Consider the following 17706-nt stretch of genomic DNA (forward strand, 5'->3'; position numbering starts at 1 on the left):
TTTTGGAAGGAAGCTCGTCCCATTGTGAGTTGCTGCAACTACTTGTGGTTGTATTAAAGCGTTTTTTTTACTTCCACTACGCTCCTGTGTCTGCATCCCGGGGTCACAACCATGCCTAAACGTGACAACAGTAAGTACAAGCCAGCATAGCTAGCACAAATGATTGCCCATTTTAACTGTATAGCACCACCGTGTGGCCATTCATGATATCACAGATCAACATTGCCCGTTAACTAGCGTGGACGCAAATGTGGAACTACACATATGAGGTCGTCACACTGTCATGATCTCTTGATGGCAAAAGCATATGTCACCAAAAGGGAATGTCGCCATGTTTAGCAACTATTAATGGAAAAAATGGCAAACTGGAAGGAAGGCTCTTTAATTGGGGAATCAGGGGATGCTATTTTTTCCGCTTCCAGAAGCGGCACCTATGCCCGTTGAATTTCCTTGCATTTGTGCTTCCCACCAAAACCGTATGTTTTAATTTATTCCACTCACGGCCCTCCCACTCCGCTGTGATTGGTCACGCGCCCAAACTCCTTCCTAAATACGAACGAACTTCACTTTCTAATATAGTGGGTATAGGAGTTGATAATAAAGTCTTTGGAGAGCTAATTGAAGAGTGTTTAAGAGCTACTGGCTGGAGACCCCTGACTTACCGTGTATGAACTCCTACTTATTTATCCACTTTGCGCATCATTACCCTTAAACCCGGGAACTAAGCGGAGGGATACAAAGGGAGTTACATGCCTCGTGCGTGTGACTGTGTACTGGTGAACGTGACATGTAGCAGTTGCAACAAACTGCCACACGAGGGCGTTATTTTATTAGAATACTATACCTGCCGCTGCATGTGTGAACATTTAATATCAAAATAAGAGCGTAAAGAGCCACGTTTCCTGTTTAGAATTTCAAAATAATGGCCATTTCGAAACATTTTGACAATAAATAAATAACTAAAGATAAAAACGACGAAATAATATTTTTTTAAATGCATTGATTCATTTAGCCCCCTCCCAAAAAAGACAGCTCCAGGAACACACAGCTCTACATTTCAGCTAAACATCTTAAATCTTACTTGCGCCTACAAAACATACACTATAAATGAAATTGCACAGTAGTCATATTGTTACTTTTAAGTCCCAAGAAAAAGAGACGTGAGAGAAACACCGGCCACATTCTCAGCCAGCTGTGCATTTCTCACAGAGAAATTGAACCTTTTACTTGGGTCAGACAGTTGTGGAGACAGAGGTTGATGAAAAAAAGAACCCTAACAGAAGGGTTCCACTCTGGCTCTGTAATTTGCAGACAAATCTCTGATTCCCTGTCCTTCATCTCTATGCTATTTAAAGCATCTGCATTCCTCAGTGAGAATACACTGATCTCTTCGAGACGGTGCAGTGCCAGCAATAACAGGTTTGGACAAACACATGGTTGAGGCGTGGCGGGCCTGGCTGACCATGACTGAGTTCCACTGTGGTTTTCGGTCCACTGTTCTCTCGCCTGTGTCCATCTCTTGGTCTGTTTTTCTCACAGGCGGTGCATTGGCAAAGGGGGAGTAGTATGCCATGGTTTCTCAGCTGAATCACTGGAAGGCTCAAGTCTGGGAATGCATGGTGACTGCACTCAGATGCTTTTCTTTGTGCGCCATCTGTTTGAACTACGGGGCTTCGCTGGCCAATATGGCTGTGGCTATAGCCATACATATTTGGTGTTTTACACTATTCTGTAGACAGTGTTGCCAATTTAGTTTACTATGTAGATTTGGACAGTGATGATGATCTCGACCTTACATTTCATCCCTCTCTCACTCATGTACAACACCCCGAGGTTAGGTATACTTCCGCTTGGGGCAGGATCTCATTCCGAACAACTTGATGGCACTCCATCCTTTTCTAGGTGAAAACCTGTGGACTGATTGGGGAAACTGCCATGCACCCTCCCGGCCCCTACAGAGAATGTATAGTTGGTCCACAGTTCCACAACCAGGACCGGAGCCATACTGCTGCATCCGGCTGCAGAAGGTAATCAATTTGCTTGAGAAACTCTTTTCTTAGAGTGAAGTAGCTTGACATTTACACATATACTCACACAAAACAACAAGTCATCATATCAAGCGCCCCCACACTTACGGTGCCTCCAAAAAATGGAACACACAATGTAACCGCACCACACAGACAATGTAAAAATAAATCCTAACACTTTAATATTTACACGACACAATACTACTTCATAGTAATGTATAGCCCTCAAAGCATGCTGGGTAACTTCCTTTTGGGGACGTGTGTGTGTGGGCTTTCCAGCTTTGGAGCATGGAGCAACAATATAAGATACTGGGTTTGTCCATCTTAGACCGTGACACCAGCACGGTGGATGAGTGGTATAATGTTGGCCACACAGTCAGGAAACATTCCAAAAACATGCATGCTTGGTATGAATGTGAGTGTGGATGATTGTCTATATGTGATTGGCTGGCAACTCAGACAAGGCCCAAAGTCAGCTGGGATAGGCTCCAGCTTAAGTGAGGATAAGCGCCATAGAAAACGGATGGACTCTGACAGCCAACAATATCCCCTTCCAATGTGTGGCACAGCACGGTGGAGGCTGTTAATTTCTCACAGATGGCAGCACAGCGTTAGCATTAGCATAGCTACGGATAATCACAACTCTGCCGATTCCATGTAGAACACAAAACCTTTTCTACCGGCCAGACAGCCGACCGTTCCTTGTCGACATCCTTGCAGCTTTCCTGAATGGCAAATGTGGCACCGATGAAGCCAGCTGGGATCCCGCCTGTGAGCTGCCAGTTGTACTGTAGTTGCACTTATTTACTAGTTTATGCTCCATGTGCTATTTTAAATAAAATATCATTCATCAGGGAGGGTGACAACAACCGCGGGGATGACAAGTAGAGTTGTGCTATCATCCTGGGATGCGGCATCATGAATTATTTGCCAGGAAGATAACACAAATTTTGCATTAGATTCACGGCTCAATGCACCTGCGCATTTTTACCCCCAACACACAAACACACGCGTGCACGTTTGTTGCCCCTCCTGACACTGTTTGTGTACAAGAATGTAGGTCAGATATGCGTGCATGTGTATGTGTGTGTGCTGGTTGTGTGGACACACACAGTGTGCTTGGGGGTAAGGGGGGTGTACACACACAATCCAGCGGCAGGTCAGTTTAATATTTCATCGGGCTGATGGACGGCGTCTGTTGCTCTGCGAGCCAAACATCATTATGATGCACTAAGTGACTTAAATCTAATTAGAGCTGAAAATCACATTAAAGCCGCTCAGTGATACAGGAAGTTGCTCACCTTTTTTACACTGGTATAAAAACAGAAAAACATGAACTGGGTAGCAGTAATAATAATAATTGGGTAAAAGACTATAGAAGTGATGCATTGCTGAAAAACAGGTGGTTACGGTTCGTGTTCGTCTTGCCTGAATGTGACCATAAGCAAAACAAAACGCTCATAATTATCACCGTGCTGTGTGACTCTGCGGCAACGCAAACAACCAAAACACACATGGTGTGTATGTGTTGTTCTCTATAATTGATGCACAATGAGCGTGTAAACAGCTTTCACTTTGGTTACATGCTTTTGCACTTGTGTGTGTCTCTGGATGAAGCATCGTCTTTGTTTTTTCTTTGCTAAGCATTTTCTACGGGTTTTACTTTCCGCTCATCCAAACAAGCGGAATGCTAGTAGTGAAACGGTGTACAAAATGTTTGTGCATCATCTGCTTGGGAACACAGGATTTTCAAAATGGGGAAAAAAAATAAATGTTTGACCACATTTGAGAGCAGCGGAATAAACCACAACGCTGTAATTTGTTTCCCGGCCTTGCAATGTATATCTGACAACAATGGAAATGCAAAGAAAATCACAGTCTTTGAAGTGGACTTTATTATGGCCTTTACATTTCCACTGTTGGAAATCTATTTCTGCTTGCATGTATCTGGGATCCCCTTCTCATTAAAGGCCTGTTTTGCATGAATGTCTGTCTTACCGCACTCTCTGATCTTACCCTGAGATGGAATGGTCTTCAGACATCAACGTGTAAGAGACGTGCAGCTTTACAGCTTCAACCGTAGCAGGAGGCAGACATGTCCTTGTTCTCTCCTCCTTCCATTCCCTTCGTCCCTTGCTGTGTTTGTACTGAACAGATGCCAGCGCTGGGTAAAGCCCCCTCCAGAGGGGCCGCCAGCAGCATATTGCTTTATAATTAATGAAATTAGGGCCCCCTGTCAGCCGAGGAGGCTTTCGTCCTGCCGTAAGATAGACTGCTGCCTGCCAGAAGGCTGATGGGAAGGAATAGACACGTGTAGGACATCACATGCTGCTTTACGGAACGCTATCAAGATAGTAAACTCACCACAAAATTATTCATTTGGGATGTTTAAATAGCCACATGGTCCATTTGTTATTCACACTTGCCATAAAATTAATAAAAGGAACCGAAACTCACGTCTCACTTGCACACGGGTAATCGATTTTGATGACGACTCAAGTTTCACAAAGACTCGAGTCTCACTGACTCATGAGTATGACTGCATTCATTAATTCAATCATTTTCTACCGCGGGCGTGCTGGAGCCTACCCCAGCTGTCTTCAGGCGGCGTACACCCTGGACTGGTGGCCAGCCAATCACAGGGCACATTTCATGGGTCATGTTGAGAAGCACGCAGTGGCGGCGAGCAAGCATGCCCTCTGCGATGCCGCCAAGGAACAGCCGCTGTTAATCGTGCATGTAACGGTTCAGCGGACTGCGCGTGGGAACCTGTGGAGGAGGGACGGTGGCGTGAAATCCCAGGCACCTGGTGGCACTTTCTTCAGCGACTGTGCAGCTGGTGTGGAGGGCCCCCAACCGCCCGGGCAGCTGTGGCTCGGACGTTGCACAAGACTTGATTTCATCAGCTGATGATATGCTCATTTACCATTTCATTTCAAACAAATGTTTGATTTGACATGTGCACACAATTATTCCAAGCGCTTGAAGTAAACCTTTGGCCTTACATAACCATCGGATGAGTTCAAAGCTCAGGATCGCTCACTTCTTGTGAGTTTATGACAAAGCTGGCCATTATTGTCAATACTTTGTGTTGGAGTGTTCCAAATGTTCCAAGCGCAACCAAAAATCTATTTACGGCCACACACACCCAAAAAAACAAAAACAAAGTTGCCCTAATTAAGTGTTAAGTGTGCTTGAATGAGATGTGATGTGGTTTGTGATTCGTTGGCTTTCTGGGTGTTGGCGGCGAGCTCTCACGATGCGTTCATGTGCATGTGAGTGAGAGATGCGATGGATGTGAAACATCCATACGCCTGTTCTTCATTGTTGGACTCAAACAGACCGGGCAAGTTACTATGACAAAATGTCCTGCGTTATATTGATTTACTTCCCCCCAAAAATGTCATTGAATTCAAATATGTCAAAGAATTGGGATTTGGGTTAGCAGTGCTGTTGATGAGAGATGTTAAATAAGATCATTGCAGTGAATCCCTCTTTCATCACGGTTTACTGGTTTTACACCCGACCCTGATAAGTGACTTTCCACATTCCTAAATGGGAAATTTTTGTTGTTAGAAATCCTGTTTATGCCCGACTGAATGTGTTTTTTAACATTATTAAAGCCCCCCCTAGACATGAAATAACGCCCCTATCAACATCTTTACACTTTCATTACCCTTTATAGTTAAAGATGTCTGATATTGGGTTTTTTGCTGACAACTGATATTGTCCGACTGTCGTGTTTTGACCTGAAAACATTCCCATGTGAACAGGCCCTATAGAACACTATAGACAGATTCCGGCCAGGGAATCATTTTATGTGTGTGTGGGTATTTTATTTGTTCACTCACCGCCTCCACTCATCTCCTTTATCGTCTTCAATAAAGATAAACATCATTAATATATATTTTCTGCATGTTAAACGATAATGATTCTTTGTTTTTTTAATATTTTGGTGGAATGGAACTGGAACAAATTAATTGGATTGACATGATCTGATTTGGTTCGCAGACATTTTTGGTTTTCGTCTGAACTTAGGGACAAAGCATATTAAGGAACATCTGCAGCCAATTCAGATGTAAATATGTTTTATGCTAGTTTTGTTTTAGTTCTGTTTTATTATATTTATTATATAGTTTTATTCTGTAGTCACCTGGTAAGTAACAAAGACATGACACTAAACAATTAAACATCAATCAGGCTTTGGTTCTTTATCTACTTTTTGGAATTGGTTTTGAAGATTGTGTATGTCTGAGAATCTCGTATTGCTAATGCTAGGCGGTTCAGTTTGTCCAAAAAGGGTACGTCACAGTCCCCCCAAGCTGTGGCCCTAGTGCCAACCCCACTCATGGCCTTCAGTTGAATAAAATCCTTCAAGGAGTTTGGGGCAGGCCGATGCAGACCATTTTAAAAACAAGAAATCTGACATGAAATGTTGCTGTTAAGTCATGCAACTCATGCACACTCTGTGTTTTTGCCGCTAATTACCATGTGTTGTCTTCAGCGTTTTGTAAAGTTGTGTCACCGTGGAAAGTGTGTATTTACATGCTTAGCTGAGGGGAGGGTGTGTGCGTGTGTGTGAGAGAGAGAGAGCGAGACCGTGCAAGCAGAAGATCACAGGTGTGTTTTCCAGCTCCACAGAGAGCCTCCTTCCTCCTATAACCCCTGCGCCCCCCCGGCCCTGTGCATCCTGGGTAATATCAGCCCGCAGAGCACCTGCGTCCGTTTCCCGCAACACGCACACACACACACGACTAATTGCCCTTTATCGGCTCGCCATACGGTTCTAATAGCCAGCTGTGTGCAGAGATCCGATGAAGTGTGCCAAGAGTCACTGATGCAGTCGCCATGTTTATACGAGAGTGGATCTCACAAGAGCTTGCACAAGACTTCAAACGCAGACACAACTCCACGCTTCATGTGGGACTGACGCTCCAAAATGTGCATTGTAAGCAAAGGGAGACGCCATTGTTCTCTCACGTCTACAAAGAGTCATAGGAAAGAGAATAGCAAAACTTTATTTACTTCAGGTAATATAAAGCTAGTAATAATAAATAGTCATGTTTATTGTTGTTTCACATGTAGCTCATTGGATGCAGCAACAACGGGACAATAAATTATATATATATTCATAAAGGAACATGGAAGTGGCTCCGGTTTAGGTGTACCAAGACATTGCATCATACTTGGGAATAAAAAAACCAAAGACTACAGAGGATGTAAATTGTCATGGATGCTTCACATTTTTGTCCACGTTATCTCTGCTGCTCTGCAGAATTTGGGCTGTCCAGGCTGCTGTATGGCGATGATGATATTGCTGTTGCTTTCCCACAATCCCCTTCCTCTCGATCAATTTCCACCTCCCTCTCGATTCCAAAGGCCTCCGCTGAAGCTCTCCCATCTTCACTCGACTCCTCGCACACATAGAGCCCCTTCTCCGAGGGACGCTCCCGCTCATCCTCCCCAAAACCCGCCTCCTTGGAATTGTGGTGCTTGAAGTTGTAGCGCTGGTTCTGGAAGAACTTGACAATGGTGTGCTTGGGCAGGTCTAGCTGGGCCGACAGGGTGTGTATAGCCTCCTGGTCAGGGTAGAGGCCAACGTCGCCAATGAAGCTCTGCAGGATCCCCAGCGCCTCCAGGGAAATTCGGGTTCTTGAACGGGCCTTTTTTGGTCCTCCAAAGGCAGGGCTCATCTCAAGCTCAGGTGGCCCGCTTTCTGACTTTCGCAGGAGGGGCAAGGCGATGAGCTGTGGGTCGACATGTAGAGGGGATAGAGGTCTCAGAGGTGGCAGAGATGGCGCCTGTCCAAAAAACATCAAGGATTCAACATTTCATGGACCTCCACACCCTTCTCTGCCGAGATATTAATAGAAATATATTCAAGTAGGAGTCTGATTTGCCGGCTAAATGCTCACAACCGCGTAGTAACTAGAGTCCATTACCGGGGTGGGGTGGCTGAAACTGTGGTAGGTTAAATTGAAACAGCCTAAATAAAGATAATGGCAATTCCTTTTTCTCTGCGTCAATAATTACAGGCTGTTCCCTGAATGATACCGAGGTTCAGCCTGACTGGCAAGCATTTGGGGTTTTGTTGGGGGACTGCGGCTCACTGACCACGTCTATTTTCATTGACTTATAACACAAACAAGACAAAGAAGAGAGCCGCTGAGGACTGAAGAAGGAAGCTCTGCCCCAATAAAAATGGTCTTAATTGTACGGCGGTTGTGATTTGCGGCCAACAATGACGGACGCAGGACTTGTACCTGTGGCTCTGGGATGTGCAGGACAGAATGGAGCTTGTCACCGTGCTGCTGCCTCGCCTCCTCCTCATAAACCTGATCGCGGTCGGCTTGCGGGATGGAAAGGAATCTGCGGATGGTGCACAGGTTGTCCCATAGTGTGCGGTTCTCAGGGCTTGGGTTCTCTTTCCATCTGAGAAGCTCACAAAGCCAACCCTGGCAGGAGAAGGTGACAGTGATAAGGTTTTACAGTTCTCTCATGGAACTAAATATGCCGAAACAGACCAGCTTGTGTCCGTGGAAGGGGAGGCTAACAGCGAGAAGATGTGTCAGTCTCAGTGAACAAACTCTCCAAACTCACCTGGCTTTTGTTTGCCGCCACCTTGGCGAACAAAGCCTGGGAGACCTTTGCCCTCTTCATCTCCTGCTGGATCTCTTCATAGATCCCCGATGTGATGTTTACCAGCGAGTCCACCTTGAGGGGAGTCTCTGTACTGGGTTTAGTCTGCAAAAAAGAACTAAATCTTAAGGTTTCCTGATGGGACATGAAGAGATAGATAATGTAGAATCGTGGTGTGATATAGTGACCCCCCCTCAGAGAACATGCAGTCCAACATCGGTTTTGTAACGTCCCAGTTTTCAGTTTTCTGCCAAATTTCATTGAACAGAACATTCATTTTCCCAGACAATTGTTCTTGTGTGTGTGTGTGTGTGTGTGTACCGGCATGTGTCTGTGTGTGCTGCCATTGGAGACGGGGTTTTGGTTGGTGTGCGTGTTCCTCTCTCGCTCTTCCTGGTAGATGCGGTCTCGTTCGCCTTCCGGTAGACTCAGGAAGCTGTGCATGGCCTTCAGGTTGACCAGCAGCGACTGTGAAGCTGAGCGGGGATCTTCCTCCTTGCGTAGGATCTCCGACAGCAAGCCCTGTCCATTGATGAGGACACTCTTGTTGGATTGCAGTGTTGAAGGGCCTTTATTGTTCTGATGAGGTCATATTACCTGCGTGCGATTAAAGGCCACCCGGGCAAAGACCGCTTGAGAGACACTGGCTCTCTTCAATTCGCTCCTGACTCGCTGGTAGATATCAGAGGAGACTTCAGCTCCTGAACAGGTGGCGGCGGGTTCTGCGGGGCTCCTGAGGCTCTTGCACGTTTGTGAGATAGACGTGTGGTTGACGTATTGCTGGATGACTGCAGACGGGGGATGCTGGGAGAGCAAGCGGTTGACGGTCAGTTGCTGGTTGATGAGGTGCGCCATGGTGAGCTGATGCCGCATGAGCTGCGGGGGCAGGAGGCCAGCATGGCCCAGATGAGGTAGACCCTGGGGGCGCAGAGGAGGGCTGGGAGACAGATTGGTCGGATGGTGGAGCATGGCGGAGGTTTGCGGATCCAGTAGGTGAGTTTTGATGCCCCCGGTGGCACCCAGGTAGGGTAAAAAGGAGGGAAGACGCTTGGTCAGAGCACTTGGCTCCCAGTCTCTCTCCACTGTGTCAAACACAATCAGGTTTTGTATTATGCCTGTGAATATTATTGGCAAGGTCATTGTGGTCTCAGGGCATTAACTCGGTGATTAACTTGGTGATGGCCTGTTCGAGCGGTCTCAAAAAATGCCCAAAGATGAAATATGACCACTATAGTCCTATCTAGGTTTCATCATAGGCCAGCTTCATCAGTTTGTGTTCAAAGACTAGATAGGACAGCTATGGTCTTAGCTAGGCTTCAACAGTTCTTGCTCGAAGACTAGATAGGACAGCTCTAGTCCTATCAAGGCTTCATCAGTTTCTGCAGAAAGACTAGATTGGGCAGCTCTATCCCTATCTAGGCTTCATGCTTAAAGACTAGATAGGATAGCACTCATCTCAGCAGGCTTCATCAGCTCTTGCTCAAAGACTAGATAGGGCAGGTATGGTCCTATCTAGGTTTCAACAATTCTTGCTCGAAGACTAGATAGGACAACTCTAGTCCTATAAAGCCTTCATCAGTTCATGCTGAAAGACTAGATAGGACAGCTATGGTCCTATCTAGGCTTCAACAGTTCTTGCTCAAAGACAAGATAGGACAGCTCTTGTCCTATCAAGGCTTCATCAATTCATGCAGCAAGACTAGATTGAGCAGCTCTATCCTTATCTAGGCTTCATGCTTAAAGACTAGATAGGATAGCACTCATCCCAGCAGGCTTCATCAGCTCTTGCTCAAAGACGAGATAGGACAGCTCCAGTCCTATCAAGGCTTCATCAGTTCATGCTGAAAGACAAGCTGGGGCAGCTCTATTCCCATCTAGGCTTCATGCTCAAAGACTAGATAGGATAGCACTCATCCCAGCAGGCTTCATCAGCTCTTCTGTCTATCTGCCCTTATCTACTCATGGGTTTATGCTCAACACTAGATAGGACAGTTCTAGTCCTATGTTGGCTTCAAGTGTTCATGCTCCAAGACTAGATAGGACAGCTCCAGTCCTATCTCGGCTTCATGAGTTTATGTTAGTCTCTGAACGTAACCTGATGAAGCCTCATCTCCTTGAACAGCCCGACTGAAATCAGTTCACTTCCCTGCAAATAAAAAATGAGATTTAGGAAAGAAAAATGTACCTTTCACATCCGATTTGTCCCGTGGCTGCCACTTTTTGTCTGCATAGTCGCCTGAATAAATACATACAGTGCAGTCATGAAGAAGTGCCAGGAGTCAATCACAGTGCATGTTCAAATCAAGACCATTGACGATCAGCACTCAAAACTCAACACACTGGCATCTTTGGCGTGCCATGACGGTAGGTGTTATTGTCTGAGCAACAGCATCTTTGGCGGGAAGTCATTTTTTTCTTCTCATGGAGTTTTAATGACTCGTCCTCACTGCACTCAATCTGTTTCTTGTTACATGTGCTGGGTTGAGGATCGTACTCCGGGTTATTAGGAGACTAAAAATTGGATTGGGGTTTGGCAGGGTGTCAAATTCGTACCCACCGCAAACTCTACTATGGGTGTGTGTGCCTGTAATGGGGAGAGGGAGGTGCTGTTTCCCATTCTAATTGAAGACGGCTTAGTTCTGCCATGTGTATTAGGGCGACATTAACGTGAACCATGTGTGACGGTTCCTTCCGACCACGAGCCGTCACTGACGCGCGGCACATGAGCTCGACACTTTAGCTGCAGCACACATGCACACACAGAAGAGCAGAACAGAACCAATCATATGCAAGTGAGCCATCACCTTGGACACGTATGTATCGTTTGTACCAATGTCCGAATTCCTGGCATTTGGAGATGGAGATGTTGGCATAATAGGAACTGTTGACGATGGCAGAGATCATACTCTGGCAGAGAGAGATAACATGTAGACAATGAGGAAAGATGAAGAAAATCTGACAGAAGAGAAGCCACATTAAGAAACTGTACCAACCATGATTTCTCTACCACATGGCAAAGTCCACAATCCTAATCTAGATTACACACAAATGCGTTTGACATGAGTGGGACAATAGACTTGCCATTACAATTCACACCAGTCAGGCTGCACACACAGACACTCCACACACTTACGCTAATGGTTAATTTCATTATGACTCAGATATCAGCCCAAGTAAAACACACTCGAAGCCTTCATGGGATGTGCGTGCGTGTGTGTGGATAATTGAGTAGTGTGTTTCTGCATCCTTTCCCATGGGAGACAATGCACATCTGTGTCCATGTATGTGTGTGTTGCTGGTGACGAGAAGCACAATCTGAAAACTGAAGCTGAGCTATGAGCTCGTCTCCTAATAAGTAACGATTATGAATGACAATTTTACTATTCCATCAAAAATACCAAAGCTCATTGAAGACAAAAGTAAATGCCTATCCTCAGTCCATACTCTCGTTACGCAAGTGATTGTTTTCTCTGGAACCCAGTCATTCAATCATTCATCTTCTATACAGCTTATTCTTGTCAGGGCCGCTGGAGCTTATCCCAGGTGTGTTGTCCCTGAATTGGTCACTAATCAATCATAGGAAACATATAGACAAAGAAACATTCACACCATTCAATTTAGAGTCTACATTTTACCGAACTGCATGTTTGTGAAATGTGGGTGGAAGCTGCAGTTGCCGAAGAATATCCAGAGAAGCATTTCAAACCTCACTTTTCCTGACTTTTCCAGTATAGTAAAAACCTATTCTGATATTGTTGCTTGGTGGTTCTACTCACCTGGGAAAGCGGACACTCCTTGGCCAGAGCACTCTGGTTGGTCTCACTGAGCAGCTCTTTGAGGGCCTTCCTTACGGTGGCGTGCGTCCACTGTTCGGAGGGTAGCTCCTCCAGCCGGGAAAAGCTGCATGCACGGAAAGCTGCTTTTAGATACTCAAGCCATTGTAATGTTGCGGTTTGTTTGATTTCCTAGCCCATCCCGCACTCAAGAGGACCTGTGCAGCAGGATCCGCAGCGTGACCATGTGGTAAACGTCCAGCAGCATGTCGGCTACCGTGGCCTCTGGAGCGTCTGTTAGGCAGTGGATGGGCATCGGCTTCCACTGGCCCACTTTGATGATGCCTGAACAACACACACGTACACAGAGGCGTCAATGTGATCGGTTAAAGTTAGGGAAACCTTGAGTGCAATCAAAGTCACAATTGCGGTAAATGTGTTACTGTTGCTTCAACTGTGACTTGAAGTCTCACCGCTTTAAGATCCCCTAAATCAAACAATGAGTGATGTGTCGTCGCCGCATGACCGTGATGGCGATGACGGCAAAAGAACAAAAGGAGCATTCCCTCTGGACTCTCAGCTTGATGGATCACAGGAGAAGTGTAAAATCACAGCATTGTTTTGATGTGGAGTTGTCATCGGTGTCCTATCTGGCCTTTTTTGCTTCCTATGACCAGCTTCATTTTCAAAAGCATGGTAAAGCAGTAAACGTCAAATATTTTACATAAGCAATGACAAGTGGACTGTTGGGAGTCGCTAATGTTCTATGTGTAAATATGATTACTGTATTATTGACCGCATCGCTATCGGAGAAGTAGTCAATGATGAAAGTACCAAGAGTCTATAGAGCAGGGGTCTCAAACACGTGGCCCGCAGGACACTAGTTTGAGGCCCCTGCCTTGATATGAAAGTTTAATGTTAGTGCAGCCCGCGCAAATTTGATATGGATGCTGTATGGTATCATGTACCCAGGAAAAATTATTACGTTTGATTAATGTTCATGTTAAAGGTTAAATAACTGTTAATAGTTATCCTCTATATCCGTGTGGAAGTGGTAAATTTTTGGCTATTTAAGTTTAAAGGAAATAACTTGAAGGCTACCGTTTAGGTCGCTAGCTCTCTAGTTTGCGAGTTAGCATGCGTCTCAAGACCCTGCAGTTGCGCAATATGTTGTAAATAAAAAAAGCATAAATGTGACTATAGTTGTGTTTTGTCATGTCTACAGGGCTCTAATAATGCTTTGTTCATTTTAATCTGAATTTTTTTTTTTGTCTACCCACCAACTATATGTGGTTTCTTAAGTTTTTATTTGCTGTTTTATTATTATTATATTTATTTATTACTGATTGAAAATCGGAACCAAAGCACTGAAAAAGTTTGTATATTTTTTTGTTTTTAATAAATGCGTTTTTTGGGGGGGGGGGGACCTGATGCGGCCCAGTCTCACCCAGACCCTAGCTCCAGTGGCCCCCAGGTAAATTGAGTTTGAGACCCCTGCTATAGAGCATATAGTATCTGTTGTCTCCCAGTATTTTTCCATCATTTACATGTATGTGCTGCGCACTCTGATTGTGCTATGTGAGTGTGTGTCCTATGAGAAGCTACGAGACTGACTAAAGGTGTAATAATAATATCTCTATCAGCATGTGTTTGTGGAATAATATCGCATAGTAATTATTTTTTCGGCTTAATTTAGTCAAAGAACCCCCCTTGGGCCCGCTTAAAAATACTTCACTGAGCCAAATAAAATGGAATCAAAAGAAAAAATAGACTGTATAATTTTGGTTGTGACCACACTTGTGGAGAGGTTGGGGGGTGCTGTGGTGATGCCAGACAAAATATATTTATTTGAAAAAAAAAGGGCTTAGTTTGGGTGGAAGGGGGTCACATACAGGGCGTCGTCCGCTTGGTTAGTGCGCCCTGTGTTTAGGGGACACCACCATGGAATGTCATATGCTACTCCATTTTTATTCATACTAACAAAATACATTCTTGGTAGCTGAACAAAACAACACAACTTGCTTTTATTGTCTTAACTTTCTGGCACCCCGTGCACTTATGTGGTTGAGCCGCCCATCTGGAAAACAGCTATGATCTATCCAGTTGCTGCTGTTAATAATTCATTACTCATGAATTACCAAACATGTGTGATAGAATATTTTGCCTTAGTCTTTGCCAGATATGACGGACTTGAGATGTTTTGCTGTAAATTATAAAAAAGAGACGGAGATTGTCTCGATTGAGAGTAGGGAATACAGTAATGCTTCCTTGGGTGGAGGCCAGCATGCTTTGTGTTTGTCTTGATCGCAACTTGAGTGAGATAGTCGTCCGAGTTGATGACCCTCTGGTCTTTGGTGCTGTGTGGGTTTGTTCAAGGGGCCCTATTATGCTCATTTTTACACCCTTTGTATTGAGTTGTGTTGTCCTATAGAGCAGCTGCACACAATAACCCGCATAGAAAGCTTTTTAGATTTTTCAGAATCTGCACCTATTCCGGCTTTAGTTCCGATGATTTGTGCTTCCTGCCAAAACAATCAGTTTTAATTTATGATGTATAAAAATAATATCAATCTTCTTTTTCTCCTCATCCTTGCGGTATAGTAAAAGCCTCCGCTGACATGAAATGTGATTAACCATATAATAGATGAATCATATAAAAGTCAAAAACGAAAACACACGCACCTCGAGCTTGTGCAGCTGAGCCGTGCGAGTAGCCCAGGGACAGCAGTGCCGTCTCCACCAATTGTGTGAACAAAACGTCTTTTCGGACGAGCACAAATTCTGCATGGCGGTGACCACGCGTCTCGTTGACATTGGCCACACCCACATCTGCGTGCTCCACCACACAGTAGACAGGAATCGTCACACCTGGAAAGACACACTGATGTAAAAGTCCTGCATTGTTTTTGTCCCCTCCAGTGCCGCCTCCATCCTTTTATAGAGTCTTCGCCCGGGTGCAGCATACTTGCAGTTTTATGCTAAAAACCCCTCATTGACTAATTATTAGCTTGATAGCTTCTAGCAAAAGCAATTAAAGGGAGGTGATGAGGGTTATTGGAGTGGGAACTAATCACTGTCTAACAGTCACAGCCACGGTGAAGGTGACTACGCCAATGTTAACTGTCACAATACAGGAAGCTAAACAGCTATTCAACGAGAGTTGTGGTTCCTGTGTATATTTTTTAATGAGTGTTTTAGGTTGGACAACTTCACTTTTACCCCACATCAGCAGCACTCTGCGTGAGCTGTGATGTGTGTGTGCTCTCTCTTATAATGTGTCTGTGTCGTATAGAAGACGCACCTCGCAGTGGCCTTAGCTGTGCGTCGCTGCCAAGTCGGGCTTGTGGAGTATCTGGACCGCCACTGACTTCCAAAAGGCTCATCTTGCATGGCGGGGATCCACTCGGGATGGGACTGTGACCTCTCACGCCTCCCTCATCCGGGCTGCCTCGGAGGCTCTCGGCTTCACCAACTTCGGCTCCCTGCTGCTCCATCCCCCTGCACACTCCCGGTGGGTCACCCGACGTAGAACCTGGGGAACATCAGGCCACAAATATGAGCTCAATTGAATAGAACACTTCAATGAATATGTCTGCTTGAGAGACTTCATATAAAAGTGTGATATAAAACACTCCAGCCACATCAAGCCAAATAAGCAGAAATCATGGCACACCTCTGGGCCATCGAAGCTTATTAATGTATTTCAATTGGAGACTAGTTGCAGGCCACTATAGAGGACGCCGAGGAGACAGACATCCAGTACGTGGAACTAAGATCCAACTGAACCTCAGCTAAAAGAATGAGTGCTGTTGTCATGCAGGGATCATGTAACGCAACGCAGAATTGAACAAAACACATGTGGTCTGTGGTTGAAAGAGTTGGAAAGGCTGAGCTCCATGCGTGAATGTTCATATGTTCAAAACCCACTGCAGACCAAACACTTGTACATCGAAATGCAGAGGTGTGACAATATCATGCAGCCTGGACTCTCCTAAGTCTTATCAACCAATATTACAACTTATTAGGAATGTCCTAATACTACTAAGATTGCCCTAATACTACTAATACTACTAAGATTGCCATAAAAATGAGATACCGTCCAATTGGTAGTGCTTTTTTCTGCCCATATTGATTTTAGATCGGATTGTAAATATGCAAGTTGCAATGAGTGTAAGGTGCTGCGGGGGGGGGGGGGGGGGGCAGAAGGTGTCTTTTTGTGATACTTCTACCTTTGATAAGTCCAGTGTTTGGTTATTTGAACGTTGCTTCTTTTCTTATATGGATGTTTGTGCCACATGGAAATGTGCAGCTTTCCAAATTGTATTATTACCAGCATGAATTGTATTCTTATTTGTGAAATTATGTAGTGGATTATCGGTGGTGATCTATTTCATGTTTAAAATAAATACGGCACATTTTGTATAACTTGCATTTTTTCCATTGTACACAAACTTTATTTGTGAAATGCAGGCAGGAGCAATACAATAAAATAAGCATCATGTCTTCATGGATGTGGATTAGTTTGAGAGAAGGGTTGATATAGCCAATATGGAGCATCTCAATTACAAGCAATAACCAATAATTACGGATAAAATAATAGAGATGAGTAGGATGAAATAAACTACAAAAGAAATGAGTACATAAAATTCGTTGTATAAAATGATAACAAACACACTATTGATGAAAAAAATCTGTATCGGTTAAGCAGTGACGAAATAAAGAAAAGAGAGAAGGAAAGGTGTTGAAACCGATAAAACATTCATTGACACTTCATGGAGAATGACTTACTTTTCATGACGCCGCCTTGCTTGCTGGTGAATAAAGTCCATCCGTTGGCAAAGCTGAGCGGCTCCAGACTGACGGCAAACTTTTCCTTTGCAGCCCACACATGAACACAAGCGGCAGGAAGGTCCGAGTGATGCTTCAGCAACTGGCTACTCTGTCTCGGAGCTGAGGGAAGGAGGCTGGGAGAAGTTCAGGGGGAGGGAACCCGTCTGACACGGATAGGGTGGGCGGGTTAGCCCATAGGTGTGTGTCTAGGAATGCCCACTTTTCTTTTTTTTCGGTTTAGGGTTGATTGAAGAACATTTTCCTGTCTATTCAGTATGGTGGAGCTTGACATGGGGTCCAACCTGGCCAATCGTAGGGCACATACATTCATACCTATGGACATGCAATTTACAGCCTGAAGATTCGAACATGCTAACCGCTAGGTCTGGCAAGTAGGTATGGCAAGTTTTCAGGATATCATCTTTGACTACAATAAA

The 17706-nt window shown here is 44.8% G+C and overlaps 1 protein-coding gene and 1 long non-coding RNA gene across 4 annotated transcripts; one reads left to right on the top strand and one right to left on the bottom strand.

The window, feature by feature from the left end:
- Positions 1 to 73: 73 nt before the first annotated feature.
- Positions 74 to 8744, top strand: LOC144901809 (uncharacterized). Its single transcript, XR_013629916.1, has 3 exons — positions 74 to 130; positions 1903 to 2027; positions 7303 to 8744. It is a non-coding gene; the product is annotated as an uncharacterized LOC144901809 (long non-coding RNA).
- On the bottom strand, positions 7034 to 17612 carry LOC131104336 (DNA-binding protein SATB2-like). 3 transcript variants are annotated; one of them, XM_058051398.2, is made up of 12 exons: positions 17228 to 17612; positions 15741 to 15971; positions 15122 to 15307; positions 12658 to 12784; positions 12443 to 12566; positions 11471 to 11573; positions 10852 to 10902; positions 9264 to 9748; positions 8988 to 9188; positions 8628 to 8771; positions 8291 to 8482; positions 7034 to 7774 (listed from the first exon to the last, which is right to left on the bottom strand). In XM_058051398.2, exons 1-12 carry the CDS (start codon positions 17232 to 17234, stop codon positions 7283 to 7285), a joined length of 2343 nt encoding a protein of 780 aa, XP_057907381.2. In that variant the 5' UTR covers positions 17235 to 17612; the 3' UTR covers positions 7034 to 7282. The 3 variants fall into 3 exon arrangements, with proteins under 3 accessions (XP_057907381.2, XP_057907380.2, XP_078653097.1); XM_058051397.2 differs by having other exon boundaries at positions 7034 to 7828; XM_078796971.1 differs by lacking the exon at positions 10852 to 10902 and having other exon boundaries at positions 7034 to 7828.
- Positions 17613 to 17706: the final 94 nt, after the last annotated feature.

The sequence above is a fragment of the Doryrhamphus excisus genome, linkage group LG15, assembly GCF_037039965.1.
Source record: "Doryrhamphus excisus strain RoL-2023G ecotype Guam linkage group LG15, RoL_Dexc_Guam_v1.1, whole genome shotgun sequence".
Lineage (NCBI taxonomy): Eukaryota > Metazoa > Chordata > Actinopteri > Syngnathiformes > Syngnathidae > Doryrhamphus > Doryrhamphus excisus.

Excerpts from the sequence above, each read along its gene's own strand:
- LOC131104336 (XM_058051397.2), bottom strand. Across the intron at positions 11,574-12,442 it reads AGGAGTGTCCGCTTTCCCAG|AGTATGATCTCTGCCATCGT; the intron begins GTGAGTAGAACC and ends TCTCTCTGCCAG. Across the intron at positions 9,749-10,851 it reads GGACAAATCGGATGTGAAAG|TGGAGAGAGACTGGGAGCCA; the intron begins GTACATTTTTCT and ends TGTTTGACACAG.